The sequence below is a fragment of the Kogia breviceps genome, chromosome 2 (genome assembly GCF_026419965.1).
Source record: "Kogia breviceps isolate mKogBre1 chromosome 2, mKogBre1 haplotype 1, whole genome shotgun sequence".
Classification (NCBI taxonomy): Eukaryota; Metazoa; Chordata; class Mammalia; order Artiodactyla; family Physeteridae; genus Kogia; species Kogia breviceps.
The window spans coordinates 167,727,878-167,745,923 of record NC_081311.1 but is presented as its reverse complement, the minus strand read 5'-3'; the positions used below and the strand labels follow the sequence as shown (position 1 = coordinate 167,745,923).

Here is an 18,046-nt window from a genome sequence, read left to right as displayed (position 1 = left end):
TCTGCCCTCATAGGTCTTTCCTCCCTGTGGTCCACTCTACAGTGTAACCAGAGTTCTCTTTCTAAAGTGCCTATTACATATTACTCACTTCATACAAAATTTTTTAATGGCTGCCCATTGTATTTTCATACATTAATTTCTTTTTTTTCAATCGTAGTGGAAAGAAGCATTGGAGTCGGCATGGTTTCCAGGGTGCTATAACATATGAATTAAAGATAAAAACAAAAAAATCTCAAGCGATTGTTCTCACCTTCAAGAAGCTGTTATTTTAAGTGTTACCGTAAAGCTTATTTGATATTGCTGCCTGAAACACTACCACAAAATTAAATGACTCAGGACAAAAAGATTTATTGTTATTTTTCATGATTCTGTAGGTTGGCTAAATTGTTCCTGTATTGGTTTCACTTGGCTGTCTCATGAAACTGAATCCACCTGGAGGGTTGACTGAGTTAGAAGGTCCAATATGTCTGCACTCACATGTTTGCACATGGTGCTGGCTGTCAATTAAGGTGCTTCAGTTCTTCTCAGTGTGGCTTCTCATCCTCTGGTAGGCTAGTCTGGCATTCTTACATGGCATTCTCAGGGTAGCATTCTAAAAAGGTGAAGGTGGAAGCTGTAAGGCTGCAAGGCCTCTTTGAGGATTAGGCTTTAAAACTATATAACAGCCCTTCTACCATATTCTGGTGATCAAAGCAACTCACCAAGCTAGCCCAAATTCAAGGGAGTGGAGAAATGGAAAAGGACCTTTGTCGCAGACAATTCAGGCTGCTATAATAAAGTACCAAAGATGGGGTGGTTTAAACAACAAACCTCTGTTTCTCACAGTTCTTGAACTTGGGAAGTCCAAGATCAAGGTGCCAGAAAATTTTGTGTCAACTAGGGACCTACTTCCTATTTCCAAGATGCCTACATTCTCATTGTGTTATAACATGTGAGAGAGCTCTCTGGGGATCTCTTTTATAAGAACACTAATCCCATTCATGAGAGCACTACCCTCATGATCTAATCACCTCCCAGAGGCCCCACCTCCTAATACCATCACACTGGGGGTTAGCATTTCAGTATATTTTGGGGAGACACAAAAATTCAGTCTATAACAATAGTCCACAGAGAGATCAGATTATTTTCTGTTTTCTTAATGTAAGGATGAACAACAGTCCAAAAAATGACACAGTCACTATAAGAATTTGAAAATTTTTGCTGAGATCTAACAAATAAAAGTAAAACCACAAGTACCAAAGACATTAAATAGCAAGCCAAGAAGGACAGGTTCAAAATCTTCATGAAGTAGAATAATGTGCATAATATGTGGGAGAATCAGCCTTATCTAACTGTTGTGCTACAGTAGTGTTTCCTGAAAACTTGAAGGAGGTTAATCTGTAGAAAGTTCACTGGGTTTTTATTTGAACAGGTTTTAAACAGCTGATTTAACATCTTCCATTAAACTGTATATTTTTCCTAACCGCTCATTTTCATATAATTTGGTTTTGGCCAGTTACAGTAAACCACATTACTTTTCTAGAACATAACTCCCATGTGTTGGCAAGAAATTATACTACTGCATTATGAAATCTTGTCAGTGTACTAAACTATTATAAACACCCCTCTGTCTGAACTGTAATGGTGGTGCACCTTCACAGAGCAGATTCTTTGGTCAGTCTTGCTTCCTACACTCCCCACCACCCCAATTTCAGTGGAATATCCTAAACATTTTATTATTAGCATTAAATTGAAGCATAACTGTGATGGCTTGTTGGCATCTTAGACCACAAATTTGTTCCTGCAGTCTCTTTCTTACTTTATCAGGTGGGGATTGTGTTTGGTTGCTAGAAACAGAGATAAGAAATAACCGTTGCTTAAATAAGATAGTAGTTCATTTCTTTGTCTTGTAAAAACAAATTCAGAAATAGTCTAAGACTGGTACAGCAACTCCATAGACTTGTCAAAGACCCAGTCTCCTCTCTTCTTTTGCCATCCTTAGCATGTGGTTTCTATTCTGAAGATCACAGAATGGTTGCTGGATATCCAACTGTCACATCCATGATCTAGACAGAAGGAAGGAGGAAGAAAGGCAGAGGACAAAAGGGGCATACCTTCCATCTTTTAATAAAACTTTCTAGGAACTTCCCTGGAAGTCCAGTGGTTAGGACTCCATGCTTTCACTGCCGTGGGCCCGAGTTCAACCCCTGGTTGGGGAATTAAGATCTTGCAAGCCGCATGTGGATGACAAAAAAAAAAAAGAAGGAAAGAAGCCTTTCTAGAATTCCCTACACAGTATTTCCTCTGATCTCATTGACCAGAACTTAGTCATTTGGCCATACTTAGCTATAAGTGAGGGTCAGAAATGGCTTTAGCTGATTATGTAGACTAGATCATTGGGGGTGGAGGTGTGGATCTCTGTCGGATGGGAACTAGTAGTCTTTACCATACTTGCTGCCTGTCTCCTCTGCTGAGTCTGCCGCTGACTGACTGCTTGTTGCTGTTAGGCCCTTCACTCAATAGTCATGAACTAAGTGCTAACTGTGCTAAGCCCTGTCCCGGGAACTGGGAATGCAGATACATCTGAGACGTCCTCCCTGTCCTGGAGAAGTTACGGATCTTACAGTTTTCCTGCCCTACCCCTCCACCAAGCAGTCACATCTCTCTGTAGGTATCGGTCGTAGGTATTGTTGATTTCTTCTAGTCTTTGGCTTGCCTTTTCACTCTCAGTTTCTTTTGATGACAGGTTTGATGCAGTCCAATTTATCATTGTTGTTGTTATGGTTATGGTTAGTGCTTTTTGTGTTTGCTTAAAAAATATTTGCCTAAAAAAAAAAAAAAAAAAATTTGCCTGCTTCAAGGACACAAAGATGTTTTGCTATGGTTTTTTGTTTGTTTACTTTCACATTTAGACCTGCATTCTATTTGGAATTTACTTTTGTTGAGTTGTGTAAAGTTAGAGATCATGATCCACTCATTATTTTCTATAGGGATATCCAGTTGACCCGGAATCTTTTATTTAAAAGAATGTCTTTTCCCAACTGCATTGCAATTTGCCTTTGTCATAAATAAAGTAGTCTTATTTGTGTGTGACTTTCTAGGCTCTATTTTTTCATTGGTAAGTTTTAGTTACTATACTTGTACAGTTAATTACTATGGCTTTATAACAGGTCTTAATATTTTACAGTATAGTCCTCCAATTTTTGTTGTTTTTCAAGGTTGCTTTGACTATTCTTGGCTCCTTGTAGTTCCCTAGGGATTTCAGAATCAGCTTGTCAATTTCTCTTTAAAAGGAGAAGAGTGGGGTTTTGATTATGATAGCTTTGAAACTAGAAATCAGTTGGGGGAGAATTGACATTTTTACTATGAGTCTCCAACCTGTGAACATGGTATGTCCTTCAATTTATTTAGACCCTTAAATTCTCTCAAAAATGTTTTCTTGTTTTCAGTGTAGTGGTCTTGCACATCTTTTGTTAGATTTCTTTCTTTTTAAAAAAAATGCTGTTGGAAGTTGTGTTTTTATTTTCTTTAATTTATTTATTTGATTATGTTATTGTAATTTACTTATTGTTTTTGGCTGCATTGGGTCTTTGCTGCTGTGCGTGGTCTTTTCTCTGGTTGCAGCGAGTGGCGGCCACTCTTTGTTGTGGTGCACAGGCTTCTCATTGTGGTGGCTTCTCTTGTTGCAGAGCACGGGCTCTAGGCACGTGGGCTTCAGTAGTCGTGGCACGTGGGCTCAGTAGTTGTGGCACGTGGGCTCAGTAGTTGTGGCTCGTGGGCTCTAGAGCACAGACTCAGTAGTTGTGGTGCATGGGCTCAGTTGCGCCACGGCATATGGGATCTTCCCAGACCAGGGCTTGAACCCGTGTCCCCTGCATTGGCAGGCGAATTGTTAACCACTGCGCCACCAGGGAAGCCCGAAGTTGTGTTTTTTTTTTTTTGTGGTATGCGGGCCTCTCACTGTTGTGGCCTCTCCCGTTGCGGAGCACAGGCTCTGGACGCACAGGCTCAGCGGCCATGGCTCACAGGCCCAGCCTCTCCGCGGCATGTGGGATCTTCCCGGACCGGGGCACGAACCCGTATCCCCTGCATCGGCAGGCGGATTCTCAACCACTGCGCCACCAGGGAAGCCCCGAAGTTGTGTTTTTAAAAAACACTAGTTTACAGAAATATAATTGATTTTTATATATTAGCCTTTTCCAGAAACCTAGATAAATTCACTTATTAATTCTAATAATTATTCTGTAGAATCTTCTGAATTTTCTTGGTACATATTCATATTGTCTATTAATCATAATATCATCTCTAAATAATGACCTTTTTCTTTTCTGGTTATTCTTATATCTTTTTCTTGACTTGCTATAGTAGCTAGGCCCTCCAGCACAGTGTTGAATAGAAGTGGTGATAATGGTTATCTCTTTCTTCTTCTTTTTTCTTTTTTTTGGTGTCACTCCTCGACATGCGGGATCTTAGTTCCCTGACCAGGGATCAAACCCGCGCCCCCTGCAGTGGAAGCGTGGAGTCTTAACCACTGGACCTCTAGTGAAGTCCCTCTTTCTTGTTTTCATCCTCAGAAAGTAAGTTTTCAATATTTTATCATTGACTGTGGCACTTGTACAACCTTGGTGTTGTTTCCTCCTTAACTGTTTGGAAAATTCCACTGGTGAAACCATCTGCACTTGAGATTTTCTTTATGGAAAGATTTTTAATGATAGATTACATTTCTTTAATATCCATGATGCTGTATGGATATTCTGTATCTTTCAGTGTTGGTTATTTGTATTTTTCAGGAAACGTGTTCATTTCATGCTAAGTGTCACATTTATTGGCATAAAGTTTATCATACTTCTTGTCTTTTTGATGTCTAAAAATTTCATAGTAATCTGTGTTTTCTCTAATAAGTATTACTAGGGGTTTGTCAATTTTATTAATCTTTTCAAAGAACCAACTTTAAAAAAAATACTTTATAATTTATTTGGCTGCGTCAGGTCTTAGTTGCGGCATGCAGGATCTTCTGTTGCAGTGCGCGTGGGCTTCTCTCTGGTTGCGGCATACAGGCTTAGTTGCCCTGTGGCCTGTGGGATCTTAGTTCCTTGACCAGGGATCGAACCCACACCTACTGCACTGGAAGGCGGATTCTTAACCATTAGACCACCAGGGAAGTTCCAAAGAACCAACTTTTGACTTTGTTGATTTTTTCCCACTATTGTATGCTTGTTTTCTGTTTCACTCATTTGCTACCCTCTCTGACCTCTACAGATAGATAGATATCTGTCAATAGATAAAACTACTGATTTTTTTTTTCAGCCTCTCTGCTAATATAGGCAGTCTTAGCTTTGCAAGGTACCAGGTTAACTGAAACTCCTAAATGCATATAGGAATTATGTCTTTGCTTAATACATGCAAAGTAAGAACTTTCTACATATGAAATAAGGCTACAGCTACATCCCACAAGCTTTAATATATCTTTCTTAGCACTGAGTTCGGCATTTTTACTAATTTTGATTGTCTTTTGGGTTTTTTTGGCTGCGCTCTGCAGCATGTGGGATCTTAGTTTCCCGACCAGGGATCAAATCTGTGCCCCCTGCATTGGGAGTGTGGAGTCTTAACCACTGGAGTGCCAGGGAAGTCCCTAATTTTGGTTTTAATATCTTCTTTGACCCATAGATTATTTAGAAGTATAATTTAAAATTTCCAGGTAGTTGGGGTTTTTTTAGGTTTTTATTTATTAATTGTTGTTAATGATCTCTAGGTTACTTTGGTTGTGGTTAAAGAACATACTCTGAATGGCTCAGTTTTCCTGTTATTTGCCCTGTTGGGTTTTCTTGTTTTGTTTTGGCTTGTTCCTCATTGAGAGCTTAGTATCTGTATCCTTAGCCTTGAAAGACTGTCAGAGACAGGCTTCCCAGCATAGCTCTCAAGTCTGCCTGCCTGCACTGCTTCAAAATCTGGTGATTGTCTTGGTGGTTCCAAATTCCCAAGGTACAAAAAGACAGTCTCCTTGGCACCAGCTGCCCCTTCCCAGAGTGTTACCAATTTCTTGTGTATCTTTCCAGAGACTAACATAGAAAACTTGCTAGTCCTTTTCAAGTTTTTTCCCCACTGCAGAACTTCTCATGAAATAAAAATCCCATGTGATAGCCCAGTATATACGAGATGGTTGGAGTAGGAGGTCCTGACACATCTTCAGTTTGGAAAACATTGGAGACTTTACAATGATAATGTCGTTTAACTCCAAGAGAATATTATTGCAGTATTCTTTGTATGAAAAAATGTTTTGTTAATGAACATATTTTAAAATGCTAATTTTCTTTTGGTGTTTAGCTTTTAAAGTTGTGGTAAGTTTTGAATCAAAGAAGTGTAGAGTATAATGTGGTCAGCAACTACATGATAATAGTTATTACTTTATGAGAAAAGTATACTTTCATCAATTTGGAAATGATTTTTAATATTTTTTGTGCCAAAAGTTCAAGTAACAGCATTTTCTATGTTCTTTCTCAAAATGATAAAATTTTCAGTCTGTGAAACTTATCTGAAATTATAATGTAGCCATTGATACTTATTTAAGCTTGGTTTTATAGTGCATATTAAAATTTTAATGATCGTTGCATGTGTGTGTGTGTATGTGTGTGTGAGATCACTGTAATATGTTTTAAAAGTTGGATTCATAGAAGTTTTGGCTGGAAAGTACTTATTTTTGTAGATTTTTCAGGTGAGGCTCCAGAAAATTTAACTTACTTGAAGTCTTTACAGATATTTAATGGTAAATTGAAACTAAAACCCAGACTTCTTTTTTCCAAATCTAATGTTTTCTAAAATAGGTTTCATAATGGTACATAAGTATAACCTAGTTATTATAGAAAACTTTAAAATAATCCCAATTATTTTAAAAATTAGAGAAACTATAAATGCCTTTTCAAAATTGTTCTTTCTCCTTTATATTACATTCTTGAGCATATTCTCTCTCACTGTTTCACAGTTTTTAATTTTTTATAGAGTTGGAAAACATTTAAGTCTCAACAAATGAATTCCACACTTGAGCTCTGCCGCATTCCTGTGCCACCTCCTCCATTGGAACACTGATCTTAGAACAGAGGTAAAATTATAGAATTTAACTTTTTAAAGGATAAAGAATGAAGTTCCCATAGTTAGACATGTTAGAATTTTTGGTAATTTTTGGTGGGTAGCTTCTATATATTAAGCAGTTTTACCTAGGAGAATAGTCACATCTTAATTGTTGCCTTTGAATTTTACTTTTGAAAGTGTTTTCTTTTTAATAGTTGTCTTTTAACTTTTTTGTTACCTAAATTTTACACCTCTTGAATTACTTAGTTTACTCAGCATAATTGTATTATCTAGCTACATCTAGATCAGTGCTGATCATAGAATTTCTTTGATAATGTCTGTGTTCTATATCTGTGCTGTCCAATATGGGAGACAATAGCCACATGTAGCTACTAAGTGCTTGAAATGTGGCTAGTGCAAGTAAGGAATTGATTTTTTTTAATACAATGTTTGTTTGTTTGTTTTTCAATTTTTTGGCTGTGCCATGCGGCTTATGGGATCTTAGTTCCCCAACAAGGGGTTAAACCCAGGCCCCCTGCAGTGGAAACGCAGTCTTAAGCACTGGCCCACCAGGGAATTCCCAGGAATTTATTTTTAAATTTTTTTTTTTAATTAATTAAAACTAAGTGGACAGTGCAGCTCTAGATTTTTCCTTAGGGAATTTGGTATTTAAAATACAGTAATAGCACATGTTAAGTGCTTTGTTTCTGACTTACACCTTGAAATATCTAGATAGTTGTTGGCCTAGTTTGAAAATTTGCAGTAGCATAGCCATTTTTTTACTGTCATATGTTACCCTGATAATTGTATAGGTTTGTTTATACAATAATTTTGGTCCATTAGAAACCCTTGAGAGCAGTTATAATTTTGCTCACTGATGTGTTAATTTATTTAATCTTTAAAAAAAAAACTTTGACATAGGTACTTATATTATCCCCATTTTATAAATGAGGGATTTGAGGCCACAAGTTAGGTAAGTAACTTTCCCAAGGAAACACAACTTGTAGGTCATGGAGGTAGAATTCGAACTCAGGCAGTCGAGAGCAAGAGCCTGTCCTCTTTAACTATTAGGCCATACTGCCTGTTATATCCTGTTTCTCTCTAAATTGACAGTTCCTAAAAAAGAATATATATGCTGACTATCAGCTAAGACACAATTTCTACCAGTGTTGTTAATGGAGAACTTACTGTACTTGTGCAAGTACTGTGAGTTTGCTTCCTGGGAAGTAGTTATTGACCTCTTTCAGATCATGTTCCAGCACTTTATTATTATTTTTCATTATGTTTTATTCAGGACTTGCTAATAAAGGTTGCCATTACCATGGTCACCAAAAAGATAATCATTTTCTGTGATATCCTCTTTATTTTGCTTCATACTCTGGAAGTGAGGCAATATGGGCCTGAATTGATCTGCATACTAGAATATCAGCTTGACTTTTGCTTTTAAATATAGCTTTTAAAGTAAAAATAGAACTACCGTACGACCCAGCAATCCCACTACTGGGCATATACCCTGAGAAAACCATACTTCAGAAAGAGTCATGTCACAATGTTCATTGCAGCTCTATTTACAATAGCCAGGACATGGAAGCAACCTAAGTGTCCATCAACAGATGAATGGATAAAGAAGATGTGGCACATATATACAATGGAATATTACTCAGCCATAAAAAGAAACGAAATTGAGTTATTTGTAGTGAGGTGGATGGACCTAGAGACTGTCATACAGAGTGAAGTAAGTCAGAAAGAAAAGCAAATACTGTATGCTAACACATATATATGGGATCTAAAAAAAAAAAAAAAAGGTTCTGAAGAACCTAGGGGCAGGACAGGAATAAAGACGCAGACTTAGAGAATGGACTTGAGGACATAGGGAGGGGTAAGGGTAAGCTGGGGCGAAGTGATAGAGTGGCATGGACTTATATATACTAACAAATGTAAAATAGATAGCTAGTGGGAAGCAGCCGCATAGCACAGGGAGATCAGCTCGGTGCTTTATGACCACCTAGAGGGGTGGGATAGGGAGGGTGGGAGGGAGACGCCAGTGGGAGGAGATATGGGGATATATGTATATGTATAGCTGATTCACTTTGTTATAAAGCAGAAACTAACACACCATAGTAAAACAATTATACTCCAATAAAGATGTTAAAATAAATAAAATAAATATAGCTTTTATACATCAGATGATGGGATGGGTGTAACACAGTAGAAGAAATGATTTTCAGAATTCCATATTGTCTGTTTAAATAAAAAGAGAGCTTGCAGTATGTTTATAACTGTGTTCATAGCTACCTCTAAATACTAAAAGATGCTGATCCTAGTTAGAAAACATATATTTAAAAAATTTCTCTGTAACTAGTACTGTTCTGTTTTCCAAATGAATGTACTAAAATAAATTTATAGGACTTTAGATTTAGAAAGTAATTTATCATTGTAGTTACCTGAAGCCCAAACGGTTTTAAGCGATTTGTCCAAGGTCATATAAGCTATGAGGTTCATTGATTCAACGAATATACATTGAGTACCTGTCATATGTCTAGATACCATAATATACTTGTTAGCATTGAGTCCATAGTGAGCCCTCAAATGCTAGCAGAACAGAAAAGGACCCTGTTCTTATGGAATTTGTGACCTGATGGGAAAGATAGACAATAAGTAATAAGGTTTAATATACAAGGTATAAAATCCAAAGCCCTAGGAAGGAAATGAACCATATTTATTGGCATGGAAAATACTGGAGAAGGGAGAAAGGGCTCCTATTTAGATAAAGTGGTCAAGAAAGGCCTGCTGAGGTTAACAGGATTGGAAGGAGACAGTTATTTAAATAGCGATTGTAGAACAGCATTCCAGGCTGGAACAGTCCAGGCAGAATCCCTGGGGTGAAGGTGTGCATGAAGCTCTAGAGAAACTGAAATGAGAATATGGCCAGAACATAGGAAGCTGTGGTGGGGGAGAAGTATGAGCTATAAGAAAGGGACCACGTTACATTTTTCAACCATAGATTTTTTTTAAAATTAATTAATTTATTTATTTATTTATTTAGTTCTGGCCACTTTGGGTCCTCTTTGCTGTGCACAGGCTTTCTCTAGTTACGGGGAGTGGGGGCTACTCTCCGTTGCCGTGCTCGGACTTCTCATTGCAGTGGCTTCTCTTGTTGCGGAGCACGGGCTCTAAGCGCGCAGGCTACAGTAGTTTGGGCACGTGGGCTCAGTAGTTGTGGCATGCAGGCTCAGTAGTTGTGGTGCACAGGCTTAGTTGTTCCGTAGCATGTGGGATATTCCCGGACTAGGGCTCAAACCCGTGTCCCCTTCATTGGCAGGCGGATTCTTAACCAGTGTGCCACCAGGGAAGCCCAAGAATAATTTTTAAAAGTCATGTGTGATTATATGGATATGTTTATGCTCTTATCCTTTAAACATTTTGTTTCATTTTAATAAAGGATTGTGTCTTACTTCCTACTTAAGTTTGTTAATAAATTACTCTCTTAAAATTAGTATAAAATTGGGGAAATATGTTAGTGTTTTCGTTATAATTATTATTGATACCACTATGTTCTTCTATCTAAAGTTAATTAACTTGCAGTCATTTAAAAAATGGTATTGGTAGAAACTAAAGTGATTTGATGTACCAAATTTGTGGTTATCTGAGAGATCATACAGGAATTTAAAATAAGAAATTTGACCTGGATGTGATACTTTTTTCTTTTTTTAACTGAAGGGTGGTCATCAGGATTACTTGAGAAACTTTTTCAAAATATATATTCCGGGCCCTATATCAGATAGGGATTCTGATGCAGTATATATCACATTTAAAAATTTTGTGTTTCTTTCAAAAAATAATGTTTGGTTTTTTATTTTAAAAGCTGTGCTGAAGTTTTTTGTAAAGAATTTGAAAAACGGGAAAATATAAACTTTTAACCCTTGAACAACACTGGTTTGAACTGTGCAGATCCATTTATACTCAGATTTATTTTCAATAAATATCAACACATGCAGTGCTACACAATGCATGGTTGGTTGAATCTGCTGATAGGGAGGGCCAGCTCTGGGACTTGAGTATTGTTGGATTTTGGTATCTGCAATGGGTCTGGAACCAGAAGATTATACTTAGGAATCAACTTAATTTGATATGTTGATCTATATGAAGAAAACACAAAATTTATACAGACATATAAAAGATTTTTATTAAAAAATTATTTATTTGGCTGCGCCAGGTCTTCATTGCGACACGCAGGATCTTTTAGTTGAGGCATGTGGGATCTAGTTCCCTGACCAGGAATCAAACCCGGGCTCCCTGCACTGGGAGTGTGCAGTCTTAACCACTGGACCACCAGGGAATTCCTAAAAGAAGATTTTTAATAAAGAGCAATGCCATGCTTCTGTATTGGATAACTCAGTTATGTGAAGATGTCACTTGAAATTAATTTGTAAATTTAATTCCAATAAGGATGGAGTATGGGAAAGAAACATCATTAGAAGTCTAATATTCAACTGGAAGAATAAGCAGGCAATAATAATAAAATACATTTTTAGGAAAAAAAATTATTATGGGACTTGTACTATTATAAAGTGCATTATAAAGCCACAGTAATTAAAATATTATAGTCCAGGTACAAAATTAATGGGAAAAGTAGCTCAGAAATAGTTCCAAATATACGTGGGACTTTTAGTATATGATAAAAATAGCCTTTCAAGTTAGAACAAAATGGACATGCAAACAAGGTATTAGAACAACTGAGAAAACAGTTTTTATTGGTAGAAAACATTGTTAGATCTTAATCTCATATTGCATTCTAAAATAACTTTCAGGTTGTTTAAAGAGTAAACTATAGATGTGGTTTTTAACTTTAGAAGAGTCAAGCCTTTACTAAACAAGCAGAGTGATTTTTAAAATACATTAAAATATATTGTGGTATCTTTTTTGCCATGTCTCTTTCAAATACATTACAGCATTCTGTGTATTAAATTTTTAATGTTTTGGTAACTAGTACTCACTCAAATTTTCTGATACCGATTTTTGTTGTCCTAGTTTTAAAAGTCATATACATCATATTAACAAATGTAGAAAAATTGAGGTATTTATATATAGATTTTTTTTAGATTTCAGTGCTAAGGTATTAACTTTATAAATAAAGCAGGAAATTATTTTGTATATGTAACAATATGTAACAATCATATACTCTTTAAAATTGTATGATGGATTATGGTTTTGAGAATTTATTTGTATTTGCATAGGCTATTAATAATATTTATATCCTGTGACCTTAAAAATTCAAGTTTTAGAATTTATACTACAGAAGATAACAATACAAATACATAAGTATGTACAAGGATGTGTATTGCAGCATTTTTTGTAATATAAGGAAGTTGAAAACAGATTTATTAGTAAATAATTGTTATGGGATTATACTTATAATTAATTACACCCATTAAAAAGAATGAGCTTGAACTATAGGTCTTTCATATATTTTTGACAATTGAAAAAGCAATTATAGAATACTATGTACAATGAACACAACTATATTTAAACTGTATACACACACATATACATACATGCATATATGTAAACATACATGTGAAGAAAAATACATACCAAATGGTTAACTCTGTTTATCTTTGTGGGTGGGGGAGGTAGTTAGGTTAAGTTCCTTTTTTAAATAGACATATACTATTTATAATAACTATTTTAAAATTATTTAATAATTGAATATCAACTATTCATATTTATAGCTAAGGATATTTGTAAAATTAGAGGTAATAGTTGGGGTACAGAGGAAGAATAGCTTTTTAAGTTTCCAGTAAATAAAAAGCAAAAATCAATCATTATTAAAATTCAGCAGTGGAAATAAAGGAGTTTTGTGGGTTTTTTTAAAGTTCCTATTTTGTTTATTTTGAAAGATAAGTCCTTTCTGTCACCACTAGAATGAAATTGTGGTTTTCTTCTTTCCATGGTAGTATATTTATTGAAAGTATTTACCTCCTTTTCTGGAGTACTTCTCAAAGAGGACGTAAAATTCAGTCTATTCTTCCACAATCTTGTGGCCTGCTGAACTCATTAGTGATAATGAGGTGGTACAAGGAGTACCACCTCATTATATGTTGTAAGTAATATCAACAAAACAGCCCCTCTTGTTTATACTTTCATAAGAGACTTGGGATAAGAGGGAAATATTAAAGGGAGATTTAGATGTTAGAATTTATCCCTAAAAAAATTATTTCCAGAGAAAATAATGTAGGCATTGCTTTAACTTTTTATACTTTATTTGAAGCTTAATAAAAATGGAACCTACTTTATTTTTCAGGTACTTTGTAAATAAAAACCATTTTTATTATCAGTAGCTATTTAGGGTGTTTTTTTTTTTTTTTTTTTTTTTAACTTCCAGAGGCTTGACTTAGCAGGAACTCTCAGAGCAAGACTGGAATATTTTTAGTCTTCTTTTTTTTTTTCTTTTTTGAATTTCCTGTTTGTATTCTTCACCTAATTCTCTTTTTTAAATTTTTATTTATATTTTTATTTATTTATTTATTTATTTATTTATTTTTTTTGCGGTACGCGGGCCTCTCACTGCTGTGGCCTCTCCCTTTGCGGAGCACAGGCTCCGGACGCGCAGGCTCAGCGGCCATGGCTCACGGGCCCAGCCGCTCCGCGGCATGCGGGATCTTCCCAGACCGGGGCACGAACCCGTGTCCCCTGCATCGGCAGGCGGATTCTCAACCACTGCGCCACCAGGGAAGCCCTTTTTTTTCTTTTTAAATTTATTTTTGGTTGCATTGGGTCTTTGTTGCTGTGCACGGGCTTTCTCTAGTTGTGGCGAGTGGGGGCTACTCTTGGTTGCGGAGCATGGACTTCTCATTGCAGTGGCTTCTCTTGTTGCAGAGCACGGGCTTTAGGTGCATGGGCTTCAGTAGTTGTGGTACGTGGGCTCAGTAGTTGTGGCTCACGGGCTCTAGAAAGCAGGCTTAGTAGTTGTGGTGCACAGGCTTAGCTGCTCTGCGGCATGTGGGATCCTCCCGGACCAGGGTGTGAACACGTGTCCCCTGCATTGGCAGGTGGACTCCCAACCACTGCACCACCAGGGAAGCCCCTAGTCTTCTTGCTAATGGGAATTCTGTAGCTAGCTTTGAAAGAGTGTACTCTACATCATAGCCAGGTAAGCCTTTCAAACCTTTAATCTTATCCTCAGTCACTTTCCATACTTAATGTAGACTAGAAGGTCTTGTTTATTATAATATCAGCCCATTCCTCTCTCTGTCTGCCCTCAACTTCACCCCTTGCTCTCTGTGCTCCTAACCACTTGGATATTCTTTCAGATTCTACATCTTCCTATGTTATTTTCTTGCCACAGAACCTTTTTATATGCTGTTCCCTCTTTCTAGAATGTTCCTTCACTATTCCCCTTGACTCCTAATGATCTTTGATATCTCAGTTTAAGTGCTACCTCAGAGAAACCTTCATCAGCACTAGGTTCCTTTGTTTTACGCTTTCGTGTACCTTTCCTTCTTACTCCTTATCTCTTCGCAAAAATGTGTTTAGCCTCCTCTACTAGGTAAGTGCCCCATTAGAGTGAGTCTACATCTGATTCTGTAACCATTGTATTTCCAGCTCCTAGCATAATGGCAGGTATATAGTTTTTGCTTAAGAAATACTTATGGGGGACTTCCCTGGTGGTCTGGTTAAGAATCTGCCTTCCAATGCAGGGGATGTGGGTTCGATCCTTGGTCAGGGAACTAAGATCCCACATGCTGCGGGACAACTAGAGAGCCCGCGTGGCACAACTAAGATTCGACACAGCCAAAAATAATAATGAATAAATGAAAGAGGTGGGGGGAGGGAGGGAGGAAAAGAAAGAAAGGAAAGAAAGAAAGAAAAAGAAAGAAAGAAGGAAAGAAAAGAAAGAAAGAAAAAGAAAAATATTTATGGAATGGATTGATGAATTTTTGACTGCTTTTTGGTCAGTTGCCTCCTTGAGTTCTTTCTGAGAAGCTTCCAGGGGCAACTGCCTTAGTATATTTAGCCCATTATTTATAACTGAAAGTTATAATGTATGATAGATCTAGTCTCGTTATTTTATTTTTTAAGATAGAGTAAGATACACAGTAATCATAATTATGTCATGGAGTCCATTTTTAGGTGAAGTACTAGGTTATACAGAGTATTTAGTACCACTTAACTAATTGGTACTTGAAAGAAAAAAAGAAAATTCTGACAGTGATTTGAACAATCATTGTAGTAAACATAGGAATCTTACAAAATGACTTCTTTGAAGGACATTATTTTAGGAAGTGTAATTGTGCTCTATTTCATAAAGTTATTTTTAAGAGTCTCATTTCTTCATGAGTTTATAACTTGGGAGTCCATATCTATTAATGGGCTTTAGTGAATCAGTGAACTTCCTGAGATTATTTGTAAAATCATGTACATGCAGGCATCATATTTATCTTTTTCTGAAGTAGGGATCAGTACATAGTTTTGCTCAGCTATCAGAGGGGGTCTGTGACTGTGCTTTTGCCCCCCCAAAAAAGATTAAGAACCGTTGTTTTATATCATGTATATTATGATTTGTATGTAGAGTTAGTTTATCGATCCTTTTTTTTTTCCCCCTTGAAGTTCATTATGGAACACTTCAAACCTATAACAAAGTAGAAAGAGTATTGTAATGAAACTTGTATACCAGTTAGCTTCAGTGGTTATCACCTTATGGCCAGTCATATTTTATCTATACTCAATGCACTCTCCTCCTTTGGCTACCCTCATCCCGATTATTTTAAAGCAAATCCCAGGGCTTCCCTGGTGGCGCAGTGGTTAGGAATCCGCCTGCCAATGCAGGGGACACGGGTTTGAGCCCTCGTCCAGGAAGATCCCACATGCCGCGGAGCAACTAAGCCCGTGCGCCACAACTACTGAGCCTGCGCTCTAGAGCCCGTGCTTCGCAGCAAAAGAAAGCACCGCAATGAGAAACCCGAGCACCACAACAAAGAGTAGCCCCCGCTCTCCTCAACTAGAGAAAGCCTGCGTACAGCAACGAAGACCCAATGCAGCCAAAAATAAATAAATTTAAATATATATATATTTTTTAAAAAAGCAAATCCCAGATATCATTTCACCAGTAAGTATTTCAGTGTGAATTTTGTAAGAGATAAACAGTATTTTAAAAAACCTAACCTAAGTATAGGGACTTCTCTGGCTGTCCAGTTGCTAAGATTCTACGCTTCCACTGCCAGGGTGGGGGACAAGTTCGATCCCTGGTTGGGGCACTAAGATCCCACGTGCCACACAGTGTGGCCAAAATAATAAATAAATTGTATTTAAAAAATAAATAAGTAAAAAGCCTAACTATAATACCATTATCAAATATAAAAGTAACCTATAATAATTTCTTGATTTAGTATCATCCAGTATTAAGTAATAAATCATACAATAAGTCATGTTTAACCTTTTCCAATTGTGTTATGCTCTTTTTAATTGTTTGAATCAGAGTCCAAATAAGATTTATACTTTGGTTCTTGATTTTTTAATCAAGATTTTTTAATCTGCTGTCTCTTTTTTCCTCTTGTAATTTATTTGAATAAATCCACCAGTCCATCTTAAGAGCATTTGCTACTTGAGAATAAGGGGCATTCCTTACTCCTTTTTGTACTCCTTGCTTATATAATACTTGGTGTAGTGCATTATATATGGATATTTAGGGAATGGCAGGGGTTTAGAAAATCTGATTTCTTTTTTTTAGATAGAAATTTATTATGGAATATGACACATACTGTCTTTTTGATAAATATGTCTCTTTAATAAAGTAACTTTCATTTCAGTTGCTTTGGAGACATTTCCCTCCCTGCCCAAGAAATTCCTTTTGGTTACCTTTTGAGCCTTAAATTTAAAACCAAAAACCTTCTGAGGTTTGTCTCACTTAAAAATAATACATACCAATTTTTATTTTTTTATAATTAAAAGTTACATAATTAGAATATCCTCAGTAATCCTTCCCTCAGAGGCCAACACTTAATAGTTTAGTATATATATTTTTCCTCCCAGCTTTTTCACATTTATATAATTTTTAGTGGAATTATTATAGCTTATATACTGTTGAACAACTTGCTTTTTCTATCTGGCCATTTTTCCATTTTAGAAAACATATAAATCTACCTCCTTCAAAGGCCTTATTTAATATTATATATATATGTTTATAATCAGTTTGCTGTACATATAACCCTTGATTTCTAATTTTTTTACCTTTGTATAAATCTGTCACAGTGTTCTATTATGTATAACTTTTTCCAGTTGTATGTGCCAGTTGTATATTTGGTAAAAGCTCTAGGCATAGACTGTGCATTTGTCTTGGGTAATGTGCAGTTTGATTTTTTAGTAAACTTGTTTTTGCTACTGTGGAGTATAATTGGAAAATAGAAAAGCATTAGGAAAATAGATTTCAAACGTATCATTAAAAATAGAACCTATTTCTTATAAACAGTTTTGTTTTAATTGAACACTAGTCTTAAAGTAAGCCTCCTTATCTAAAGTATACAGTAGATGAGTTTCTCCTTTAGTGAAAGGCACACATCATTTACTTTTGATAGTTTCTGTAAGTAACACTGTCCTCAAGTTCAGTGCCTTTTTCTTTCAGAGAAAAAAGAGGAATAGAAGGTAGAAGAAGATGCTGGGATCTGAACGTGGCGTTGTGGAAGAATGGTTATCAGAATTCAAGGTAAATTGGATTGAGGATAAGAATGTGTCATATGATTCTATATATCAGTAATTCGGTTATACATGTTTATGGAAAAACTGAAACAAAAGTTATGTAGTAGGAATGGCAAAATATGAAATAACATGTTTCTGTAGCTGCACGTCTTTAAAAAGGCGCTAATGTGAATAATGGCTAGAAGGTAATGTAAAAATGAAGCTAGTAAACTTGTTTTTGCTACTTTGGAGTATAATTGATATGGATTGATATCAATGGATTGATAAGGTGATATATAAATTTTAAGATATATTCAGTAAAAGAGGG

The 18,046-nt window shown here is 36.3% G+C and overlaps 1 protein-coding gene across 18 annotated transcripts in view; it reads left to right on the top strand.

The window, feature by feature from the left end:
- HYCC2 (hyccin PI4KA lipid kinase complex subunit 2) overlaps positions 1–18,046 on the top strand; it is a 71,661-nt gene that overhangs the window by 6,567 nt on the left and 47,048 nt on the right. For 5 of the 18 annotated variants that reach the window (XM_067026533.1, XM_067026546.1, XM_067026535.1 and 2 more), the window contains exons 3-5: positions 4,453–4,556; positions 6,976–7,075; positions 17,666–17,746. In XM_067026533.1, coding sequence (XP_066882634.1) covers positions 17,696–17,746 — 51 coding nt within the window. In that variant the 5' untranslated portion in view covers positions 4,453–4,556; positions 6,976–7,075; positions 17,666–17,695. Of the gene's footprint in view, positions 1–4,452; positions 4,557–6,958; positions 7,076–8,621; positions 8,780–17,665; positions 17,747–18,046 lie in introns of those variants that run through there. The other 13 variants (XM_059053383.2, XM_067026547.1, XM_067026542.1 and 10 more) reach the window with 7 other exon arrangements.